The sequence below is a fragment of the Leiobunum rupestre genome, chromosome 7 (assembly GCF_980474605.1).
Source record: "Leiobunum rupestre chromosome 7, qqLeiRupe1.1.hap1, whole genome shotgun sequence".
In the NCBI taxonomy this organism is placed as follows: domain Eukaryota; kingdom Metazoa; phylum Arthropoda; class Arachnida; order Opiliones; family Sclerosomatidae; genus Leiobunum; species Leiobunum rupestre.
The window spans coordinates 56,439,443-56,466,118 of NC_143390.1; the positions used below are offsets into that span (position 1 = coordinate 56,439,443).

The 26,676-nt window shown below is 33.9% G+C and overlaps 1 protein-coding gene across 3 annotated transcripts; it reads right to left on the reverse strand.

Annotated features, from left to right (window-relative positions):
- Window positions 1-332: 332 nt before the first annotated feature.
- On the reverse strand, window positions 333-25,112 carry LOC149937535 (post-GPI attachment to proteins factor 6-like). Of its 3 annotated transcripts, XM_090153255.1 has the most exons (15): window positions 24,903-25,112; window positions 20,364-20,515; window positions 19,390-19,541; window positions 16,343-16,547; window positions 15,890-16,017; window positions 15,203-15,504; window positions 13,893-14,173; window positions 13,408-13,545; window positions 11,285-11,511; window positions 10,789-10,955; window positions 8,770-8,948; window positions 8,446-8,712; window positions 7,394-7,610; window positions 1,583-1,647; window positions 333-1,062 (listed from the first exon to the last, which is right to left on the reverse strand). In XM_090153255.1, the coding sequence occupies exons 1-15, from the start codon at window positions 24,991-24,993 to the stop codon at window positions 1,039-1,041; spliced, it is 2,595 nt and encodes an 864-aa protein (XP_090009381.1). In that variant the 5' UTR covers window positions 24,994-25,112; the 3' UTR covers window positions 333-1,038. The 3 variants fall into 3 exon arrangements, with proteins under 3 accessions (XP_090009381.1, XP_090009379.1, XP_090009382.1); XM_090153253.1 differs by having other exon boundaries at window positions 333-1,647; XM_090153256.1 differs by lacking the exon at window positions 333-1,062 and having other exon boundaries at window positions 1,516-1,647; window positions 7,382-7,610.
- Between the last annotated feature and the right edge of the window lie 1,564 nt (window positions 25,113-26,676).

Below are 26,676 nucleotides of genomic sequence, written 5' to 3' on the forward strand. Positions count from 1 at the left end.
TTTAAAATAGTACGATAAAATAAACTATGCCAGAAAATATAGAAAGATGTGTTTCAGCTGTGTTATGCTAGAAAATTTAAGAGCTATGCCAGATTATATAACGTAGTACGATAAAATAAAGTTTGCCAGAAAATATGAATAGCGATGCCAGATTACAGTGTACTATAAAGTAGGGAAAATATAAAATTTTGTATAGTTCTAAACTAAAACGTACTTTATCAAATTGACTAAGCACTGTTGAATAAAATAATACATACATTCTTAAGTGTAAACTTCTGTACCAGTATATTAAAATTTAAATAAATATTTCTAAGAAATAAAGGTGTCAATAAATAAAATTTATTGTATTATTTCATGGAGATTAAGATTAAAACCTATACCTTCATGGCATTTATAATCAAAACTTAATATATTACCAGGTTTTAAACTAGACATTGTACTATCTCAACTTAAAAAAAGACATTTGTGACAACCTTGGTAAATGTTTTACAATTCAGTTACCATGGAAACTACATCTTTCATTAGAATGTACCAGTACACAAAAAAAAATTATATTAAATTTACTACCAAAAAAAAAATTAAAGCATACAAAAAGATATTTCTGCAAACATAACAAACAACAGCAACTTGGCTAAACAAAGGTAAAATGATAAATTGTTCAAGACCAGTTTTGAGGCACACAACATAATAGACTGTCTCGTTTCTATGTTGGGAGGATTGACAGGCACCTTAGTCAAACAATTCATTAAATGAAAATATTAAAACACTGTCAAAACTAGGGGGAAAGTCTAGGGCGGAATAACGAAATATTTTGGGAAAACTGGCAATATCTAAAAATTTACAAAATGCCTATCTTTGTTTTTTCTTTGTACAGATGAAGTAAGTTGGTAATCTGCTAGCGTTTCTCTCAAAACTGGCTTTGTAGTGTAATATATAAAAAATTTGTATTTCAGTCTAGTTTCTTTCCCTCTATTAGCCAGTCAATCATGTGAGAGAGGCAGTCTCAGCTTTCCAAAATTTTAAGGCAGACAATGAAGTTTACCCAGACATTTCCGAAAAGTCCTTACAAAGAAATAGTTATTTACAATAGTTGTGAGTTTTGTTGCACTAAAAAAATCTAAAGCACATTGATCTTGAGGAACTTTTAGAGCTACCATAGTAAAAAATTGTAATTTCTTTTTTAAATTAAAATAAACGTTTTTCTAATTCCAATAAACAGTAGTAGGAGAGATCATTAACTACATGTTGGAAAAAGCGGGAGGCTGCCAAAGCAACATAAATTACAATAAAAGTTGAAATAATTATTTTTTTAAGAATGAAAAATTTCTTAGTTACGGCTAAGATAAAATAAAGCATAAATCCAGTATCCACACAATAAAGTACGCGTAAATTAGGAATAAATAACTATAATACAATAATGAAAGATATTAGTCTCTAAACTAACTTTGCATTGACATTATTAAGCAAAATATTAGAATTTACAATAAAAATGGCACTATATAGACTAGATGTGAGAAGCAAGCGGTTGAATAAGTTGTTCATCTGAATGGTTATCACTTTCACTAGAAGAAAATGTGCTCACTTCACTTCCATTTTCAACTTGAGCATAACTGTTGCAATTTACATTACTGTCACCTTCCCAAGGCTCTGAAAAAACAACAAATGTATTGGTTTTGTTTCAACAAAATTAGAGCAATTGGCAATAATTGGCTGAAACAACTATGAGCACCCCACTCCATGAGATTTGCAAAAATATGTTGACAAATCTTTTAAAATGTTTACATTTAATTGAAGCTAGATTTAGCTTGCCTAACAAATTGTGTTAAATTTTTCTCCATTATAAAATTTTTTAAGAGGAAAAGAATGTTAAAGAGATAGTGTAAACTCAGATTAATTTAAAATTTTGTTCTTTGGCTTACACGTAATGATCGATTTTTAAGTCCTGAATCCGAATATATACATATTAGCACTTCCCTTACCAAAAAATAAGTTGGCTAAAAAATATTTAAACTTGGTTTTAAGTAGGTTTTAAGTTGGTATTTGAGACAAATACCAACTTAAAACCTACTTAAAACCTACTTAAAACCAACTTAAAACCAACTCTGATTTTGCTTAATGGAGGCAACTTAAAACCAACTTAAAACCAACTTGAAACTTGCTTAATAAAGACTACTTAAAACCAACTTAAAACTTACTTAATAAAGACAACTTAAAGCCAATTTGAAACTTACTTAGTAAAGACAACAACATGTTTAGTGGGTGGCCTACCACCAGGGTATTTGCACTGCAGGCAAGTCAATATAAAGGCGGACTGACAGAAGCAAACCTAGGCCTTTAAACCACTTAACAACTACTAAAATATACATATACATACTCCCTTTAAAACTATATATTAAGGGGGGCGCAAAAGCGGCTAAATACCCCGGGCGCCATTTTCTCTCGCTACGCCTCTGCTGGAACAACACTAGTCACAAGCATGAAATGTGCCCGAAATATTCTGTTAAAGAGCGACCCTTGGACGGATCGTTACAAAGTACCCTCGTAGGTTCTTAGAAATATAAATACGTTCTTTGCATATTTGGACGAGCGTAGTTATTTAGTAGAAAAATATTCGTCAAAACATTTTAAACCTTCTCGCGATACAAGCACAAACTTAAAACCAACTTAAAACCAACTTAAAAATAATATGAAATTTTCCGACCACTTAAAACCAACTAATTACCAACTTAGAAAAAATAAGAATTTTCCAGCCTACTTAAAACCTACTTAAAACCAACTTATTACCCCTTTAACTAGTTTCTTGAAATATGCTGGCAACTTGAGCCTACTTAAAACCAACTTAATATCAACTAAAATGTGTAAACCAACTAAAAGCCAACTAAAAACCAACTTATTTTTTGGTAAGGGTTTCAATTAGTATTTAGTTTTATATTTTAATGTAAAATAATGGTATTTCAATAGCCGCGTCAAAACTTTACAGATTGTTGACGTCATGAGTTTGGTCGATTTCGGCGAGCTCGAGCGGCGGGGAATTTCCAGTAGTCTTCTTTCTACTATCGCGTAGAGGATTTGTAAGCGCGTTTTTTGACTTTCTTCTCGCGGACCACGCGGTTCGAGATTCTCGAATCACGACTTCACGAGCCGGCTACGTATAAAAATATTATTTTGAAAGTAGAAATTGAAGAAAAAAATCGATAACAAGGTATTGTTTATAAATTATATCATTATTTCTTATACGTAGTCATTATAACAATATTTATATTCTACGGAAAGATGCCACCGAAAGCACCGAAGACCTTGGACGCCACAGTGTATTGTGCAGTTCCTTCCTGCAGTAATAATAACAACAAAAGTGGCTTATCTTTCCATTACTTTCCATCGAATGAGGATCTTAAAGCGTGCGAAAGCGGGAAACTCGTATCAAAAGAAAGTGATGGGAGTAAAATTTCCTCCTGTAATCTCCAGCTTGCTCTAGTAGCATCCAATAAACATCAACCTATCTATGACGTAGACAGTATGTGATAAAAAAAGTTACGTTATCTTTCTATTTTAAAATTTGAAATTTATCTTGAATATTTATATTTATACCAAATGTTGTATAACTATATTTTTCTTTACTATATTTTACAATAATTGATGAAAAAACTTCATATACGTAGAAAATTTTGACACTATCTCTTTAAAAAGTTGTATTACTCTATAGAACACGAACAGATTCATTGAATTCTCAAATAAAACTTAATACATACTTTTGAATATACATTTATTAGCGTAATAAAGCAACTTTAAATTTAATCTTGGATTCCCCAACATCATACAAAAATTATAATTGGTCCAATAATTTTATTTCAAATCAAATAAATAGCTTGAATTATTCCTAAATCATAAAATTTTATGAACACATCGTTTTAATTTTTTTAGGAAAATGTTTTCAAAGCAGGAGATGGAAAAAAAATTTGAACTTTAAAATGTCTAGGTGTAAGGAGTAAAAATTATTATTTTAACCTCCTAAAATATGGTATGTGGACCTATTTTAAACCAATAGTAACCGAGTTGTTACTTTAACCTTTCTGTAGGCATAAAAACGATTTTTGAACATCGTCTCCAGGACTATTGAGTAGATTGTGATAAGTGTAATTACTAAACATTTGTGAACAGATATGCAATTGGCAGGGTTGTTCAAAATACATTTTAAAAATGTAAAATGCCAAATAAAATTTTGAATTTTGAGTTGGAAAAATTATTTTGCATTTTACATTTGAGTTTCTAGGAAAATATGTTGCATATTGTGGGTTTGATATGTTTAATAACATTTTGAAAATGCTTTTTCAAAAAGTTTTTACTCTGCTACCATTATTTTGGCTCTTGTAGAGATAGTCCGTCTGCTAATGATTATTAATTACTAATTAATAACGATAATTAATTACTAATTAAACTTGTTGAGGTTAACGGTAATAGTTAGTGTAGGGAGCTGTTGGCTCGAACGCGTGGCATGCAGGGCTTGCCACCACCCTCCTACGCATTGTAACCCGGCCACCTGAATTAAAGGCTTTAAAAGTCGCTCGATGACTTAGGCCTAAGGTGGTGCCTTGGGTATTAGCCTAGCTGATTATTATTATTATTATTACCAATTAATCACGATATTCAATTACCAATTAATAATGATAATTAATTACCAATTAATAACGATATTCAATTACCAATTAATAACGATAATTAATACCAATTAATAACGATAATTAATTACTAATGAATAATTACGATTAATTACTTTATTAATTAAAATTACTAATTGTAATTAATTGCTAATTAACTAATTATTAATACAAACTAATTAGTTACCACAGTTTGTGGTAAAAGTAAACTGCATTTGTTATAACATTTTGAGTTATGGAGAAAGTATTTTGCATTTTAAGTTATGGAGATAGTATTTTTCATTTTGAAAAACCCTCTGGTAATGGGTCAAAGCAAATGGCACATTTTTCACCAGAACTGATGTGTTTTATCAAATTGCACCAAACTGAAAACAAAGGACTTGGCTTGATAATGGCACAGTGTCTACTAACAAACAAATTAATGGTGTTAGCAGTGCCTTTCAAAAAGACAATAATGAAAAGCTTAAAAATTATTTTTTTCTATTTTGTAAATTATATACTCTCAGTATCTCTCATAAATTTTAACCCAGGTTCTTAAATCTTTGGTTTACACCGCATACATTTTATTGTTATTTAATCAATAGACTAAATTTCCACCTGAAAAAGGCTAGCATAAACACCAAGACTTTCAAAGAAGCCGAGATTGCTAGTAAGACAATACATTCCCGAACCTGGGCCAGAGTGGGTTTTAGATATTTGCCCTCCACCAACCATTCGGGATGAGCCTATAGGCTCCCATGAAAAGATAAAGAGGAAGAATGTTCAGGAGAATTTCTAGAGAAGCACTTGGGGCTGTTCTCATAGCTCCTGTTATGCTGACACAAGCCAGCCTTTGTAGGGTACCAATTTAGGGGTAGTAATTGGAAATATTTTGTAAGCCTGATTACCGATGAAAAGTTTGTGATTTTTAAGTGAGAATTCTAGTGATTTTTGCAGTGTACACCCAAGTAATTGGAATGTCCTATGAGTTTATCACTTCATTTTGTTCTAATAAAATTGAAATTTTCTCAGATATCCTACATTTCTATATAATATTGTGCACCGCAAGAGGAGCCTAATTTGATCCCTAATGGTGGCACTGGGAGGAAACTTCAAACTAGGCTTTCCTTGTTCAAAAAAGGTGGTATCTACTACTAATTCGCCATAGTTTTTTTCCACTTTGATGGCTATTCAATCACAAAAATGTAACTTAAAGATTAATGAAAAAATGTGCAGTCCACATTCCATTGACAGCTCAAAAAGTTTTCAACATCACTTTCATAAATTTTGTGGGAAACAAAGTAAAGAACAAAGGTCGCGGGATGGGTGGAACACGATTCTTAAAGTAGTCCTGCTACTAATTAGTTCACCAAATTGGTCAACCTTTTAATAGCTAGCTCAGCTTCAATAGGAAGAATGTTCCCTAGGTTGTCACTCATGTCAGTTATGGTTAAGCGTTCACATCTTCTATTCTTGTTTTTTCCAGTTTTTACCATTATAATTTCAAACTTTTCCACCTGATTAAAGACCACATGATGCAAAACTGAAAATGGTGCAGCTAAAGCCAGGCTTAGATATATATGAGGGCATCAAATTTTTAATTGCTTAGAGCCACCCCAGATTATTCCTTATTAAGGCTTAACAGTTTGTATATTATGACCACTACATATATAATGTACTTAAGCCTAAATTGATACAGTAAATGTAAGTATTTACTAAAATCCTGCTAATTATATTTTCTTGAGTGATTTACTAAACCAATATGGAAGATCCCTTACCAAAAAATAAGTTGGTTTTTAGTTGGCTTTTAGTTGGTTTACACATTTTAGTTGATATTAAGTTGGTTTTAAGTAGGCTCAAGTTGCCAGCATATTTCAAGAAACTAGTTAAAGGGGTAATAAGTTGGTTTTAAGTAGGTTTTAAGTAGGCTGGAAAATTCTTATTTTTTCTAAGTTGGTAATTAGTTGGTTTTAAGTGGTCGGAAAATTTCATATTATTTTTAAGTTGGTTTTAAGTTGGTTTTAAGTTGGCTTTAAGTTTGTGCTTGTATCGCGAGAAGGTTTAAAATGTTTTGACGAATATTTTTCTACTAAATAACTACGCTCGTCCAAATATGCAAAGAACGTATTTATATTTCTAAGAACCTACGAGGGTACTTTGTAACGATCCGTCCAAGGGTCGCTCTTTAACAGAATATTTCGGGCACATTTCATGCTTGTGACTAGTGTTGTTCCAGCAGAGGCGTAGCGAGAGAAAATGGCGCCCGGGGTATTTAGCCGCTTTTGCGCCCCCCTTAATATATAGTTTTAAAGGGAGTATGTATATGTATATTTTAGTAGTTGTTAAGTGGTTTAAAGGCCTAGGTTTGCTTCTGTCAGTCCGCCTTTATATTGACTTGCCTGCAGTGCAAATACCCTGGTGGTAGGCCACCCACTAAACATGTTGTTGTCTTTACTAAGTAAGTTTCAAGTTGGCTTTAAGTTGTCTTTATTAAGCAAGTTTCAAGTTGGTTTTAAGTTGGTTTTAAGTTGCCTCCATTAAGCAAAATCAGAGTTGGTTTTAAGTCTACTTCTAGTTGGTTTTAAGTAGGTTTTAAGTAGGTTTTAAGTTGGTATTTGTCTCAAATACCAACTTAAAACCTACTTAAAACCAAGTTTAAATATTTTTTAGCCAACTTATTTTTTGGTAAGGGATGTTACAAATATAAAATTAAAATGGAACGTTATTTTATTAACATTCTGTAGTACCTTAATTTTTACCTTTCTCTTTCGACATTCTCTTCTTGGGCAACAAGAATAAAATGCATATTGCCATGCAAATGTGCCATCCACTATGGACGAATTGATAATTAGACTTTGTCTCCAAAAATGAATACAGAGCTAATCCTGTTGCTGCTGTTAAAAAACCTGGCAATAAACACAACAGCCACGTTTTCTTCGTTGGATAGCAATGATGATTTTTGCGGCATCGATTAGACTATAAAGTATCATAAAAAAGGGTTACTCATACTCGTATATAATAAACCTTTTGAACATAAACATTGTCAAAGAAGTAGTTGAAAAAAATATACCTTAACAGGGACTAATTTCTTCCAAAAGATCATACCTAATGATACCTCTTTTTTTGGCCAAGTAAATTGCCCCAAAACAGGGTGTGTTATAAATATGTTTGTATGATCCATTGCCCAGGAAATTAAAATCAACTTAAAATATTTTTTAATTTGAGCTTTGAATTTCTAATATTATAGAAATGTCTGGTATAAAGGTGGTTTTATAAAGTAATTAAAGAAAAAAATTTGTTCTTGGAATAGGTGGTTCCGAAAAAAATCGTTGGTCACATGATTTGGTTACTTTCTGTTGTATGGTTCAAGTATTTGAGCGGGAGTTTCTTTATCACTTCCAAAGCGTGCAACTTTGCGCGAGCTACAATCTACTAATATATTAAGACCATACACCCCAAAGAAATAACTCTTATGCACATATTTGTCAATATTATATTTCAGAACCACCTATTAAATAGCTAAGGCTAAATTTAATCCAGAACCTGAAGTACTTTCTATAAATATTTATTGTAAATTGTAATTAATAGTATATTTAGTTTAACACACAATTTTTCAAGACTTTGGTATATGATGGGTTATATATTTCAATGAAAAGTATTGTTTTTGAAAATAGTGGTTTGAACAAGCAAAAATCTCCATTTTAACCAAACCTTTCTCTATATTTTTTTCATGAGATAAACGTTAGATCCCTGTTTTTGAAATATTGCCATAGGTATAAACAAAAAATAAAAATAAAAACATTTTCCTTACCCAATAGAGTAGAATAATGAACAATCCTAGAGCAACAGGTACAACAAATACCCACAACCCAGTTCGATCATATTCAACACCAACTGCTACACCAAAAGCTCCCATCACATGTGCCAGAGATTGAACTGGGGAAGTTATAGGAATTTCAGCCATTGCAATTGCTGTGACCCAAACTGACAGAATTGCAGAATAAAAATCACAAAACTGCAATACATTGAGTTTCATAAGGCAATAGTAAAATATCTCCGCATCACAGGCATGATACATCTAAAAAATAGGATGAAAATAATTAACGGATTGTTTTATTTTTCTAAAAAAACTTACAGTAGAAAAAAACATAGTGACTAGATACACTGCAGCTTCCGTAAAATACTTTCTACGGACAGCTAGAACAATTGCAGGGAAGAAAAAGATGTTGCTAATTGTCAGTAGAAGAACTGAAGTTAGTAGTTCTGAATTTGGTGTGGCATGACTGTTATCTGAACAGTCCCATCCTCTCCAGCCTATAAAGAAAAATGGCACTGGTAATTTAATTTTCATACTAAATATTAACAACAACCCAACATCATAATTCTATAATATTGTTCCATAAGTTTGTCATGTTGGGGAATATTTTACTGAGAGCTAGTAACGGAGTGACATCATCACAATAAGAAAACCTCCCCCTAGCAAGGCGCTATCACAGACAATGTGTTAAGTGTTAGCAATTAAGAGGATGTAAAACGGCGATGAAGCCAGTAATTTCTCTGGAGCTTTCGCCCCATGATCCATTTTGTATAACGCGCACGGCTGAGGAAAGACCACGGTCCAAAAGCTCCCAAAAATTTTAAATCATTTGGTTAACCATGAAGTAGCAGTTCTTGTTTAAATAATTTTATCAATATTAATTAGCCATGGTTTTTAAAAAATATTTATAAAGAACCATAATTCGAAAATTTACGTTCCTTTGTTAAACAAAAAGTGACTTCCATTTAAATACCAAAAATGTACGTGAACTTTAAACCCTTTGTCTAATTAGGTGTTTCAAAATCCTTTTAAGTTTTTTGAAAATAAAGATTGTAATTAAGATGAGTAAGCTACGCTTTCTTAATAAAGTGCGCGACTATCACTTTCCAGGATCACAAAAGATTATTTTGGCTTGCCTAACTAGTCAATTTTTCAATCTAGCACATAGTGGTGAAACATAATTTTTCTATAAAGTGTTAAAATATTTTTATAAAACGATGAAAATTCACCAATCAATGTCCCCCGGTGTATTAACTTAACCATTAAAATTTCAAATTTCTACCTTAAGTCGTTTTCGCTACTCCCTAAAATGCATAGGTGGCATAGTTCCGGCATAGGTCGATTTCCTACCGTAAACGTTGCTACTATAGAAAGTAAAACAAGGAGCGGAATCACTATTTATAAGGCATTGATGTTTTGTATCAGGCATAGCTCTTTTTGTCGAGATTCGTAGGGATTGAATACTGTCCACGCCCAACTTTACCTGGTGCGTAAGGCTTGGTGCTGTCCTCTAGGTTGCGTTATAGATGGCCCATAGCATTTTTTAGCATGGGGTTGGGTGGCGCCGTGCGCCCCCATCGCTGTCAGGCGACATTACTCGGCGAAGACTTCGTTCCCCCCTTGGTATCGCGTGCTAAGTCCGGCTAATCCAAACCACCACGTTTATCGTGGGCTGATGTCGCGTCAGTCGATTTTAGGGAGCTATGCCAGAGAGCTGCAAAAAGAGCTATGCCTAATACAAAACCACAATGCCTTATAAATAGTGATTCCACTCCTTGGTTTACTTGCTATAGTAGAAATGTTTACGTTAGGAAATCGACCTATGCCGGAACTATGCCAACTATGCATTTTAGGGAGTATCGTAGTTTTCATAAAAAATCACTTGTTCTAATAAAAAAACACTGTATAGTAGAGTGCAGATTTTGATGCGTGTGAAATAGGAGTTGCGAAATGAAATTAAAACTCACAGAAAATACATTTTATGATATGTAAAACGGGATAAAACATCTCAAAATACATATTTAAAAAGCTTGAACACTGCTTTAAAAGCAAAATGATAGTTCATATTTTTTTAAATTCATTAAAAAAATTTACTTTTAAATCAACTTTGATAAAGTAAGATACCTTACATTATCAAAGGTGATTTAAAAGTCAATAAACTTTGATCAGAAGAACAATAAACGACTATGAACCGAGTCTTAATTTCATGTTTGTCAAATGATAAAAGCAATGATAAAACGAAGTACAAATTTTTTTAAATTGAGATTGTTAATTTATTTAGTAACCAAAGTTACTAAATAAATAAATAAAAAAGTACTTTATTATCAATATTCTTACCTCCTCCGCAAACACAAGTGCTATATATGAAACTTCCACTTATGTATTGGTAACAATTCCCATATGGACCACCGCATTGGCCTTGAATGCACGGCGAGGATTTTATTTGCAAGAAAACAGAAGTGTGGTTATCATCACAAGGAACAAAATAATGCTCTTCAACCTTGCTAAAAATGAAACACAAAATAGTAGCAAAGTTAAATTTTTAAATAATTTATTCAATAATGCTTTTTTTTTATTGTTATTACCCCAATTAAAATGAAAAAAAAATGATATAACATGCGTCGCTTCTTTTGACTTATATGAAGTATTAGTTTATCGGATTCTTATAAATACTTTTTATAATTAATGGGTTAAAGGCATATAATTAAACTTGATATAAAATGCACCCTAGTGCAAGGTAATTTTTCAGATTTTTTTCTCCAAACCCACTTACTCTCAACTTATTACCTTACAATAGTTTCATAAATAACCAAAATTCTTTACATAAACGAACCTTTCATTCTGAGACTGTTCAGAAACATAGCAGCTTGCTTTCAAACTCAGATACCACTGTCCAGATTGAGGAAACGGAATTAGAAGTGTACCAAAACGACTATCATACGAACTTGTATTCACGGACAAATTCATTGGTGAGAGACACAATCCTGTTGTCAAATTAAGGCTGGGTCGTAACAGATGCTCCAAACAGATGGACACAGATACATTTTTTTCAGTTGTATTCTTAAAAATAAATACATTATGTGTATGAACAACTATTTAAGTTAATGATTATAAGACAAGTATGATTTAGTTCACTTTTAAGTAATCTCAACGGCGTTGAATAACTTATGTATTTTAGAAATTTCTATTTAGGTTTTCGTTATTTATTTGATCACACATCTTGTTTATAAATCCTGCGTGTACATGGTAAATCAGATAGATTGAAATATTGAATGAGGGAATTTCATTAGATATGAAAATAACAAATAAGATTGTTATCATAATTAAAAAAATCTTAATTCAGTAGATCTCACTACTTTTGATAATTTAATCCCTCTATTATTATCATTCTAAGGGATTATAGCCAATAAGGTCAAAGCGATATAAATTGGGATTAACTAGAAAAAGGTACAAAAAAATTAGTTTCAATAAATTATTTTCCTAGGAAACTTTTGAAATGGGTGACAATAGAGGTTGAGTGAGGGAGCGAGTTCCAAGAGGCTGCAGTGTTAGAATCAGTTTTAAAATGATTATGCCAATCTTATTGGAAATGCCCGATAACTTGTCGTCCATGTGGACTAGTCTTCCATGGTTTTTTCAAATTATGAAAAACCTATTTGCAGAAATGTACCAGGTTTTTTCCACAAATTTTTATGATACATCCCAGTTTTATAATAATTTTTTTTCCATAAGAAAGAGACAGTGGCATAGCTAACGCTTTGGTCATCCAAGGATGTCTGAGTTTGCAGTTGTTTTGCCACCACTCTCAATACTTTTCTGCTAGCAATATAGGCCCCAAAAACTTGCTGCCTACTAGCTGCGCCACTGGAAAGGGAAGTTACCTATCAGGAATTTAATTCTCAGATTTTTCTAATTTATATTACTTAAGTAGAAATTTCGCTGACTTTTGGGCCAAAATTTATATTATATGATTCTTCATATAGAGAAAGATCCAATTTCTAGCTGGATTTTCCCTTCGAAAACCATGTTAATTTAAAAGGTGGTCCTTAGGGAGAACGACTACGCCAATTCGTCGACATCATGGTCTAATTTCCCCCAAAAATCGCCAAGAGCATCTGTTTCAATCAAGTCAGAAGACATCAGTTATAACGAACCAATAGAATGGCAAATTAATTAGATTTTATGTAGCATACTCTTTAAGCATAAGGGGGATTGGGAGTAATGCTAAAAATCATCCCATTCTCCTTAAGTGGAAATACATACATTTCTGATCCTACTTCAAAATCAAAATTAATTTTCTATTTTTTATTTAATTTTCAATCTAGATATTTCAATTTATAATTTGCGGTATTTTCACGCGCAAAATGAATTTTAAAAGCCGTCAATTAATTTAAACCTCAGTTTTAGGCTTAGATTTAGTGATTCTTTGTTTACTTGCATGTAATCTCTATAGTCTACAATTTTGAACACAGTAAAAATGATAAAATAACAATTATAAGTATGACAATTGGCAAAAATTATTACTGATTTTTGGAGTTACAGCACAATCAAGTGTCTAAATATACCCAAGGCGAAATATACTACTACCAAGGACAATAATATATTACTCAATTTGGTCGCAGGCTGGGCAAGAGTGTCAGCATACAAAAAAGGTTGAGTTTTTCTTTTCTTTCTTTTAAATAGAGCTAATACCCAAGGCACCACCTTCAACCACATAAGCAATGTTGCTTGTGCGTGATCAAGTAACAGGTGGCCGGGTTACAATGCGTAGGAGGGTGGTGGCAAGCCCTTCATGCCACGCAAGCCAACCGTCAGCTCCCTACACTTACTATTACCGTTAACCTCAGCAAGTTTTTATGGGAAGGGGAAACAAATTTTGATAAAACAATGCCATCTATAGTTTTCTTAAGTCAAGAGTTCTTATATTCAATTTCTGTATAGCTAATTTTAACTTACCAATGTTTTTGGTAGAACCATTTCTATGGCTAATGTACCACCAATATCAAGTAAGGGTATTATTTTAAATGAAAGCAATGATATGGCATTCATGGAGAAGTTGACGAGAACAGGAGTGCTGTCATTTCCATCAGGTAACTAAAAACAAGCATTTGCATTAGTATTAGAACTTTTTTTGTACAGAAAAAGCAGAAATAGAGCATAGAAGTTTGTATAATAGTTTGCATGAAGTATCTTATAACAATAAATAAAACTGATTTGTATTAATCATACAAATGAATATCACTAAAAAAGTCAATAAGATCAAGTCAAAATGAGTACAGATTTTCAACAGCTTCATCAAAAAACCTTTTACTATTGCTCTTGGAGTGTCCCATTTTGTGGTTGTAACATTTATAAAAAATTCCTACAATAAATTCTTGGAGCTAGCGATTAAAACAACTAGAAAGCATTGAAAATGCTATGTGGAAACTATGACAACTCACTTGATCAAACCGAAATGCGAAATTTCCATTTAAATTATTCCTCACTAGATGAATACGAGGCCAACATGATTTTGATGCCGCAGAGTAGAACACATTAGCCCCAAAATTCATTGTTTCATTATCCATAAATATATCCTCACTTAGAGTACCAGTATTATTCATATTTGGCAGGGATTCTGATCTTTTGTTAAGTGATTTTGTTTTCAGAATACTAGATGATGTATGAAACGAATGATGAGGCACATCGGCAATTTCTACTGAGTTATCGCTATCTTGACATGCTAAAACAAATAAGTATGTTATTGTTTTTATGCAAAGGCAGAGAGCATTAAGCAACAGAGCTAATCAATTATTCAGAAACGAACAGAAAAAATCTTAAATCTTTCCAGAAAATGGAAATGGAAAATTAACGAAAAATTTAAAGTGGATATTTAATGGTGAATCAAAGAGTTTCATGTTGTTGCGGCTATAGGGATATCACTGACTGACTTTAAGGTTAAAGAACCTGTATTTCTGTTAATGCAAAAGTCTAAAACGTGTGCTTTTTCCACAAGCATTTCTTAGAGCTTAGTGGAAAATAATTCATTCAAAGGAGATTCAAAACTCACTGTGTAGAGTTAAAGAAAACTGTTTCATACTTTAAAGGAGTTACATTACTGCATCCACTTTTACTACACCAAAATTCCCCGAAATGTTTCATTATTTTTCTTAGAAAATATCAATAGTTTTCTTCAAATTTATTGATATTTATTTAATAATTTTATTTCCTAATTGATACTTTGCTTGAAATACACTGTGTTATATTAATTTCAATTGGTTAAATTAAAAATATCACAGATTGGATTAATCTGAAAAATATTAGTAGAAAAATCAAAACCCTAGTAGATAAATTGGCCTAGAATTAAACACCTACTGATTTAATATAATCGATGCTAGGTTCTTTCCAACTTAGCTATTTCAATTAGGAAATCCATACACGTAGGAAAAATGCACTAATCAATTTATTTCAACTTTAGAAAACTTGCTATTTAAAACAATAGCCTTAATTTAAAATTCCTAATTAAATAAAAGTGACCTTAATAGTCAGTAGCTAATTGTTTTGCTTCAGTATAGAGGTTGTGGATTAAATTTTAAGTTGAGAAATGGACAGTTTAGAGGGAGGTGCTAAAAGCCAGACAGAGACATGCAGAATGACAGTGATTATAAACTTATTGTATGCAACGCCCTTAATGAAAAATTAACCTATGTAACTTATTGCTGCAACTGTTTTTTCTAGCACAATTTGCAAGTGAAAACAAATTAAAATTTACCAGCATAATTGACGGAAATTTCAAAATGAATGGGTAATACTGCTAATGATGACGCTTTAATAAGAACATAGTTCCACCCATCTTCAACAGCCACTACTTCAAGTTTGCACATGGCTGAGTCAAGTAACAAGCTACAGTTGATTGAAGACTCATTTGCATTACCAAGAGGTAGAGCTAATGGGCGAGAGTACAAGACAATTGGACATTTTGAAATGGATCCAATCCCATTTATTTCACTTTCAACTGCCGAGCACTTTGATATTGTTATTTCGGAAGACCATATACTATGACTTGTGTAAAATCTGCAAAACATAACAATTGAGATAAAAATTCACATTAAACTGTAGACTAGACGATTTTATTTATCTATGGCCTCATTTCCGTGTGGTTTAAGAATTCAATACTGCATATAAATCTAGCTTTTGAAAAAGTAAAAGAGGCCCGTTTTTCAAATATTACCCTCTAGTATTTTGTGGTACAGTAGCATATATGACAACGAAATAATAAGCTTGGAGGCAGTCTTATGGAGTTTCTATTATTGCTATGGTCAAGATTGTATCTATTTACAGTTAAGGAAAATGATTATATTGAGTTTTTTATATTCCAGGTTTAAAAACACATTGAATTATAACAAGAAAGTTTAATGATACATAGAGGAGAAATGACTAGAGAGTTGAATAAACCAACTTGAATAATGTATCTTCACCATTCACTTCAGTACTCAGTGGCGTAGAAGGAGATAAGGATATCACAGATTCTTCTGTAAAGTACTTGACATGAGTATGAAGCCAAGCTTGGCAAACAGTGAAAAGTCCCTGTAACACAATAATTGAAATTCAAGTTATTTATATAATATATAATATAATATAATACATAATATTTATAAATAGATTTAAAATGATTAAAAACCATAATAACAACACTATCACATCTGATTTTCTTCATTGAAAAAGTTATCTAATTGATTTACACAGATTATATCGCTATATTAAAGATTTTGATGGCTCATAATTAAATTTACTGGCAATAAAATTTGCATTACTACAGAAACTTTTAGGTCATTTTTATAATTGTGTCAAGTACATTACGTACTTTTAAAAGTGACTTTTTTAAAAATTCACTTGATTTTAAATTGATTACCTTTTGTACTATTTGATGGGTATCTTCTTCAATATACGAAACTCCAAACCAATCTCCAGGTAATGGATTGGACAAATTGAGATATTTAGGTCCATTATCAGTTTCAAATGAAAAGGAGGAGAAATAATTTCTATCCAAAAACATTTCGGACGGAAAACTTGAGTTGTCCCCATTGACCACAGGATATCCTCCAAAACGCAAAAAACTGAAATGAAATTAAGAAGTAAAATTGCAATTGCATAGGGTCCTGGAAATTATTGAAGAGGTATTGTTGAGAGTTAGCTAGTGTTTTAATTTAATACAATTTAGAGTTTCATTTTCTCAGAAATACATGAACCGAAATTATCAGCGTCCTATTCCTCTAACACGGGAGGCAAGTTCCCCGTTTTCCCCCACCTTAGTGGCCGGATGTCATCTTCTCCTTCTCGAAAAGAGAACCTCCCCACCTCCGCGGTGAAGGTTTGAATACGCTACCTGGCGACGGCCGAGCGAAACTTTCTCGAAAAACAAATAAATAAATAAAATATGTTGCTGGGGAAAAATTACAAGTGCATCATGATCATCGTAGTCAGTTAATTGTTATTAATTAATGAAGCCCAGTTAACGACTAATAAAAACTAGTTTAACCAAAAATAAATAGACATAAACAGAAAGTCTCGCATTTGCGGTATTCTGTACCTTTCCCTTTGGTTTCCATGAAATCTAAGGTGCAAACCCCCAATGCTTCCCACCCTTTGAGTGCCACCCAATCAGATCGCCTGTAAAGCATTGGAAAATTTTGGTCGGAAATTTGTAAAAGTAGTGTTTCGCGATGCTTAACACCCTGGCGGGATTTCCTATAAGCTCTTTCGATCGTCCGCTTAATTTTCAGTTCTAAATGGCTCGGAAAAAAACCACAGCATTAATGCCAGAAAATTCTAAAAACTAGGCAAGTCAATGTAATTTATAGATAAAAGAGTTGCATACGACTGGAGTTCAAACTGAACTCGTTGAAATTGAAAACAATGAAGATATTTTAAAAAAAGCAAAGCGTTAGAAGACGTAGATAAGGTAGACCTAGGCTTAGTAACTGAATATCCAAAATCTGTGGAAGAGAAAGAAACGAACACTGAAATATTCGGATTTATAATTCCTTTAAGTAAATGGGATGAAATAAATACGTTTACGTCTTCAGCATAATTCTTAATAATAACATCCATAACTCTCCGAGAATTTTCCATCATTATAACACAAAACTAAAACATTAAGTTTTGATTTTGGTACACACGTGCGCGCGGAGACTACGAACTTAGCTGCTACCTGCTAGCTATTTCGCGGAGAGCGACGTTTTTAAAACCAGTTTTCGCATGTACCTCGTGCAATGCCCTAAATTTGTAACGGTCCGCGAAGGGGGTCGGCACCGCCAAAAGGGGTTAAAGTAGTTTCTCAGATTACATGGCGCGAACTTTGCCTCCAATGCGAGACTTTCTGTTTATGTCTATTTATTTTTGGTTTAACTTGACTACGTTTAAAATTATAAACAATAAATATTTGTATTATTTTGTTACAATAATTGTACTTGTTTTATTTGAAATATAAATCTGAATAGAAACATAAAGGTAGCCTTACTCGTAAACGAAATCATCATTTCTATTGTTTATTTCTACTAGTTCTTTTCTTGTGGTTTATTTCAGTTTCTTCTTCTTCCGTAGCCTTCTGTTTCTTTGGTCTTCCCATATTCTTTGCTACTGCAGGCCTAAATATTTTTATCTGGGTTTCATATATCTTAAGTAGCTCCATTAAGTAATTTATATATTTTCCGATTCTAATAAAACTAAGTATTTCTCTGTTCTTTCATACATAAATGGTCTTTTAAGATTAGTTTAAAAGGTTTTTAATTCATCTACTTTTTCCATATTGAACAGCTGCTGCAGCTACCGCCTTCCACTGACCTCTCAAAAACAAAACACGGCTAAGCCTAGGTTTACAGACCACGTTTCTCACGATCTTCTTCGATGGAATAATTTATCTTAGCCTCACTAGATGGCGGTATAGTTACCCATGGTGCATTCGAAATTTTCCTTGTAGTCGCGGGAGGCGGAAAATTAACAAGGCCTCGCTTGTTAACCCTCCCCTTTCGCACGGGGAAATTGCCGTCCGACAAAAATATGCTCGCTGATAATTTCGGTTCATGTATTTCTGATTTTCTGTCATCAGAAAATGTGTACATATCCAGAGATCAATTTATTCATTCAAATAAAAATTAACTTAAATTTCTTGGAAACATACACTAGCATACCCATGTGACGTCATAAGGGTAGCAGCAAAGGGGGCCAGACCAAAAATTTACAGTAACAAATTAAAAAAATTATTTTGACTCAATTTTAATAAAACTTATAAATTACGTATGAAATCAACATTGGTTCAGCATTAGCGATTTTATGTGAAAGTGTATGCCTTTAAAAATTATTTATTTTGGGACATGTTTCAACAAGATACTGATGATTCTAAGACGATTTAATATTAAAAACCATATTAAAAAACAAAATATGTTTAAATACTAGAAAATTTTTGTATCTGTGTGATTTCAAATTCATTGACCCGGAAACAGGCAAATATTTCCCATCATACCAGGTTTCGCATAACTCAACGCAGAAGGAGTAGTTCTGAGTTTTCACCTAGTGCCACAAGCTGGGATTTAACCTGGCTCCTCTAACTGTACTCAAAAGTGCTAACATCTCCGCCACCCCATTAAAGGGAGGCCAAGTGGAGTGGGGAAAACAAAAGGGCAGAATCTGCACCAACTCTACATTGACACTTGCGAAAATGGGAATATGTGGCATGACCTAGTTCAAAGAAAGTCCACCTGTGGTCCTGTCGTACTTTTATTGCATTAATTTAATAATGTCTTGTAGCTGAATGGCTTTGACCTAGCTCGTCAAACCAACCTATCAAAAACCTTGTAGCTTTGTTGCCACATGGTAAAGCGTAACTAAAAAGAAGACATAGCTCGGATTTCAAATGAATGGAATAAGTGGTTAACAAATAAAATGAAATGAAAATCTTACAAATGAATCTTTTTAGGTTCACATCTTTTACTTTGAGTAACATTTGATTCCAATCTCCATGACGCCATGTATGTCAATTGTGGAACTGAATAGTAGGTTATTTGCACATCACGGTAAGTACGGTACGGAAAAAGGAGTTTCACATCAGTTGCCTAAGCGAAAAAATTTAATGTGGTACTTTAATAAAATTTAAATAAATTAAACTTTTTGGTACCCTCTAGATAGTGGTGGCAGGTCACAACGCCTCTGGCACTAAACCTGCCTTACCTACCCAGGTCTTCAGAAGGGTTTTAAGAAAAACATTCCCTTACCAAAAAATAAGTTATCTAGGAACTACTTAAACTTGGTTTTAAGTTTGTATACAAACTAAATATTAATTAAATCTAAACATAAAAACAACATGTAATTTTCTGACTACTAAAAACCAACTAATTACCAATTTAAAAAAGAAAAAGGATTTTCCTGCCAACTAAAATGTGTATACAAACTAAAATCCAACTAATTTTTGGTAAGGGTAGGGTCCAATAGAATACATGAAAACGAACCAATACATTAGATGCAATTAAGTACTGCCCTTAATTATTATTATTTTTAAATTTTTGGTGGAGCAGCCCTCAGATACTTTATCACTGTGTCCATCACACCCATCCACAGATTTTTTATTGCAGACTTAATTTCAGATTTCCAAAAGAACACATTTTTGAAATCTGAATAGTAATAGCAACTTCGGGTTTGGTTTTCATTGTTGATAAGCATTATTTTCTTACCAAATTATAATAAATGTACACAAAAAGTTACTTTATTCTAACGGTATGCAATACCAAAACAAACTTTGTGGCTATTGGTTTCTCCTTATCAAATAATCTGATACCTGAAAAGGGCCATAGAAAGTAGTTTCATATTTATTCTCAATTAATCAATTGCCTTCTTGTACTGGTATCTGAAACTTCATTTGTGTCAATCAAAACAATAACCTGGTAAAAGGATGTTTTGGGTCTTGAACTGTTCTTCTTCTGAGTACCATTATGTAAACTCTCATCTTCGTAGCTTTCTGAAGTTGTATTCAGTGTTGAGTTATTAAAACTTAGGCCATTTAATTCTTTAGGACTATTTGAAGATGATTTATCTGAAAAATGTAAAAAAAATATATAGAAACAAGACCAAAAAAATTCGATTCAGACGACAAAAAAAAATTTAATTAAAAGTGAAATAATTTTACACAAATAGCATTTATAATTTAATTTGGTAAACAGTGCTGATATTATGCCATTATCGTACGTACCAATAATTTTACAAAAAGGAAATATTTTCTTGTAAAATGGTAAACAAAAACTAATACAAATCAAATCAATTTAAAATAACAAAAATGGAAATGACAAGATGATATAGATAAAAATATTATTTTTGCCACATGATATAATATACACCGTTATAGACACTTCAAAGTTACATTTCTTAAATTGCAGGGTATGATAGCTGCTCCTGCTGTAATAGTGAGGAGAATGCTTTCTAAATAGCCACCATATTGGTCGCCTTGTATATTCTATTTTAATTCCTTATCATATCTAACCTGATTTTTAGTTAAGAAGCCAATCCAAAAGTAACAAATGTAGTGTGTATTTTAATGTTTAGTTTTTTGTGTAGTACATGTCAATAATAATTGATGGATAGTGAATTTGATTGATAATCCTCATTATTGCCTACAAACCATCTTCATTTCTCCCTTATTGCATATTGAAACCTCGTACCAAAAGTGGATATAAAACAGAAAGTCTGGGAGGACCCGGTGGCCCTGTTCCATCAAAAATGAGCATCCCCCAAGCATGCCCCTAGTTTGTGCCTACCCCCTTTGGTGGAGCATTACAATTGGCGCTTTACTCGCATGTACCTGATTATATAGTCTTTGGGCTGGATTTGGTGCATCTACTATTTGTGAAAATTCACATGTTTGGCAAGGCTTAGTTAGATAATCGATAGAATCGAATAAATTAGGATTTAGGATGGAAAATATCATGAATGTGATAAAAACTTACGAAAAATATAGGTTTTTGTTTTGGATGAATCGGGTGTGTGGCTTAAAAGTGTTTAGCAAATTTAAAAACAATGGAACTTTAAAAGAACTACTAGAAGATATGTGCTCTTAACACGAGTTGTTACATTCGCATTACTCTGAAGAAAGAGGAGGGTATAGTGGCTTTCTGTACGCATGGAACAATTGGGTATAGAATTTAGTACTTAATGAAGAAGGAATTGACACAGTTGTAATTTGTGACACAATATATGCAAATGAACTCTCTAATGTAGTACATTGGATAGCTTGGCAAGTATTGGATAGTAAAGCCATGGACGTAAATCAAAAGAAAATTGTTTTTATAAAATAATTCTTAATTATTTTGGGAACTTAGTTGCGAACTTGAACCAAGCTTGAACTTAACAGAGGCAAAATTTTTGAAATATGTATAAATTAACCAACGTCTTCGGGAGTTCACAGTTTTACCAAGGAGGATATGCTTATTGGTTTTACCGCTAGGTTAGCTAGCATCGCCAATCTGAACTATTTCCTCTGAACATGACGTCAGATGACATAGGCCAAACGTAACAGAGTCGTTCCTGATTGGCTCATTCATTGTATAGGGGAAACAGCTCCTCATTTTTGAAGGAAATGTAACCCTTCAGGTTCATTTTCCCCCGTATACTTATTTTTTTTTACTTTTTCTGTGTTTTATTTACTTTTGTTATTACGTTTTCCCCGCACTCTTGACCCTCTAAATTTACAGTTTTTGTTAAGTATTCGTAAAGCCCCATACATCAAATTTCTTAGAATTCCGAGCTCTATTTAATGAAACTAATCCCCGTGTTAAATATAAATTTAATTTAATGATAAACTAAAAACTTAAATAACTTTTGAACCATACATACAAATTAATTAGTGTTTATAAGCCTTATAGAACTCGATCAAACCCCACGATAAAATATAAAATTAAGATAATTAATTAAACCATTCTCTCAATATAAATTATAAACTAAATCCCTGCCTTCGGCAACGCTAAAATTAATCCCTCGCTAATTAAAGTGTTTTTATCTCGGTCACAAGACCATGGTGCAATACATTAAGCAAACTTTCCCAGCCCAGATTTCCCTAAAACTTTCCGAACTAAACCAGTAAAGCTCCCTCAGCTTACAGCGATCCCATGAAGTCATTTCAAGTCCACAAGCTTCATATTAACTATCAGGTAGCAAGATCCCAAGAAAAGCGGACGTTTTCCAAGGTTGCCGCCATAGGGTCAAGAGGGCGCCCGGACGTTTCCGCTTGGAGACAGAAAATCGGGAACCTCGAGACTCTCTGGCATTTCCCCCCCCCCCGCAATCCCAAGCGACCTTTCGTAAATCGGACAACGTCACCACCGCATGACTAGACACGAGTCTTAAATACACCAATGACCTAGGTAAAATGGGAGGTCACCAGTTGCTTTTTGTTTCAACCCCGCCCCCCAATAATCCGAACAAAACCAAGAGACAGGGCCCCAAAAAGGGAGAAGTTGGGAGAAGTGAAGAAGTCTGCTTTTGCAAGAACGGACAGGACTCTGCTTTGGCAGACCTGGACAGAACTGGACAGAACTCTGCTTCTCGGGCAAGAGAAGAACCATGTCGAAATAAATATAAAATAATGTGCGATGAAGTCGCGCTTAAATATTAATTAACCCTCAATGCAAACCACATGATCGGAACAACGCTCCATGATTGCCTAGATGACCCACAGCCCGGACATTCCGGCCGGAAGAACATAAGCCGAGCAGTAATGAGTCTGAGAGGCGTAATGCCCTCAACACCCTCGAATCACCTGTTGATCACCCAATATCTAGCCATTCCGAGAGAAGACAGCCAGATGACCGAGACCGATTCCCTAGCCTAGCCGGACATTTCAGACTGAAACCCGAAGTACCTACGCCCCCGTCAGCTTGTGAAGTAAAAGAATATAGGAAGAAACCCGCAATCCGGCCGCCAAACCGTAGACGAGTAAATAAAGAGAATTAAAGAAAAGTGTGAATAAAGAAACGCGTAAACAAGCAGCCCCCAAAGACGTCCCGTTCTGTGAAGTGCGTGTGTCGGGCATCTTACGTAAACCGAGGAAAGAGAAAACCCGTAAACGGAGAGACGACAACGTAGCGGAGGACACCGAAACCAAGTGATGAGTAGAATTTCCATCATAACCCCCCCCCCCCCCCCTTGTAAAGTACCCAGGGTCGAAATACGAAGTAGCCAGTGAAAAGTAGAGAAAAAGTTTAGAAAAGAAAGCTTAATCCCTCGCTATTGTCCGAGAAAAGGATTTAAGACAGGTCCCCTCGAGGTTGAGAGTTCATTCTGCTTCTTGTATTTATACAGTTCGGATTACTTTTTCCGTTCGCGTTGTGCCCTCGTCGTTGTTATTATTTTGAGTTAATTATTGTCATTGTTTAATTGTAGAATCTTTAATTGTAGTATTTAATTGTAGTGTTTATTATTATTTAGTGTAAGTGTATATTTGTTTCTGCCCCCTCCATCCTTTGAAACCAAGATGCCTGAGAGTAGGGATACCGGAACTGATCCCATAGAAAATAGTAAGAGATAGTTTCATTAACAAATTTAAGGTCAAAGAGTGTATTTTTAGTGTTTAAATTCTCCTCTTATATTGGAAAAAGCTAAAAGAACCATAGTAGAGATGGCCTAACCATCACTAGAAGCGAAGTAAGATTATCCCCTCAGTTCCCCCCCGCAATTTTGTTCATTTGTTTTTGTATTTTAGTGTTATTTATAAATTTGAGTGTTAAATAAAGATTTTGTGATTGATTAACGACAAAGGGTTTCCATTCTGAATTCGAATCTCCCCCTCTTTTTTATTTTTTTCTTTTCCCTGTATGTAACCCCCCTCTCTCAGATTTAATTCACTCCACGATAAGGCCACGACTCGCATTTTGTCGCCATCTTCCCCCCGCCTTGGTGAATTAAAATCTATGAGCAAGGGTTAGGAATATTTCCGTCCATAAAATCTATGACGAATTCCTTAAAAACCTTACAGAAACCATTGAGAAAGCTAACGAACCCCTTTCCTCCCAGACTTTCTGTTTTATACCCACTTAAGCTCGTACTAATTCTGAAAGGAATGTTTCAGCTTCCCTAAAATGTAAAACCACACTTAGGGCCATCCCTCTACGGACAAAGAGATGTGTTAATCACTCAAAGCAAGCACAAAATTATCACAGAGAGCGATCCTGTTCTGTAGCGTCATCTGTTGGCATTATTCTACTTTTCGCATCTCTCATAGCTAATATCTTTAATAGCTATAAGATTGAAAATTTTATGGATGCCTGTTGCCTGTGATACCTTCGCAGTGGCTGTTATGCCTGTTTTTGATAGAGGAATAAGAATTACCATGTTGCACACTTGCTGGTGAAATTCAGTGGAAGATAAACATCCCTATGTTAATTAGTCTAACAGGACACTAATACCCAAATACTAAATTTAAAGTAACTCACCAGAATTTGTGACATCGATAAACGAGAAAGCCAATGGCTCAATTGAGGTAAAACATAGCAACAAAAAAAGTTTAGATGATTTCACAAACATTATTAGCTGTATATCAAATTAATTTACCTACTACTATCGATTTAACATTTCACAATTCGAATTATGAAAGAAAATTTATTGAATGTGTCTATAATGAAGGTATTTCACTATTTATTAAAGTTTTCAAACACCAAACTAACAGACTAGCAAGCAGACAGCGCTAACAGAAAAAACTACTACAAAGTACAAAAGTACAAAACAGAGAATGAAATAGGCGCTTAAATATAATATTTTTATTTATCAGGAACAGAAAGTGCTATGCACTTATTGAGTCCCAAATACATACATAAAGATATAAACATTAGCAGGAAACTTAAGAGGTATACACTTGGAATGTCTAAGGTTCCATTGGGTCGGTGATACGAAAGCTTTGAGGATAAAAGTGTTTCTGGAGGAGAAAATACGATAACTCTAGCATAGGCGGTAATATAAGCAAGCGCGGGACAGGGGGAGTGGCCTATTTGGCGGAACGTACGTTTTTAATGATATCTATTGGTCTAGAAATTTATTTGGAATTTGATTTTGGGTGAGAATTCGTCTCAATCGTCTGCTATTATATTTTTTGAAGTTCTAAATTTGTCTCGGTAATGGCTGCACTCATAGAAATCTCATAGGTAACTAGAATGCTGCCGCCTACAGCCGAGCTTGACGCCAGTTCGCCTTGAACCTTCAGCCAATGAGAGGCCGTAGAGTGGTTCGGCCAAGGAGGATAATAATCCTCCTTGGATCCGCTACTATAGCGGGAGATAGATGACGTCATTCTCTCTGGTGACATTAAATTCTTGGCAGAACCACTCTTTGAGCTCTGATTGGCTGAGATCTGGCTATCGTCTGCCACGGCATTTGGCCCATTTGCCAGTTACACGGCAGCATTCTAGTTACCTATGAGATTTCTATGGCTGCACTAAACGATGTTCGACCAAAATGAGCGTCCAGATCTGGGGAAACGAAATTCTCCCCCCCCCCCCCCCAGAAACACTTTAACTTCCAAGACGAAAGCGCGTCGCAAAAAAGTGGGGCTTAATTGAATTCTGAATAGTACCGCTAGAATGACAATTTCTATCTGCCTTCCGCCAACAATTTTTTTTTAAATGATTACGGTATCCAGTGGCGCCGCCAGCAATAGGCACGAGTAGGCACGTGCCTACGTGGAAAATTAGAGGGTTCCCCAAAATTTATTAAAAAAAGTGGCCCTATTTTTTCATATTGGTAAATTTTCCGTAGCCGAATTATACGAGAAATTGCTGAAAAATTTCAAACTTGTGACTTTCAACTAATGCACATAATTTATGGGTTTATATTTACTCCATTTAAAAAGGATAATACCCATTGCATAATACCAGGGGGTAAGCGCGTAAGCAAAAACGCAACGGGTGCCTTACGCGGCCGTCACTTCTCCTCCTGCTGAGGGGGAGTTACGCGCGTGGCTAGACGAAACACGAAAGCGCACAGGTGCGACAGAGAAAAATAAACAAAACAACAAGCTATCTTGTGACTAGATTTAAGGCTTGTATATAGTTCTCTTCGCTATATTTTGACGACTATTTTGAAATGAATGTCCGTGGCAGAGAAGTAGACATGCAGTGTATTTTTTCAAAGAAAAAAAGGGTGACTCACTTTCTCTAAAAATTTTCTTAACAGTCTACTACCCCCTGGAAGTAGGCTGCCGTAAGCACGCACCCA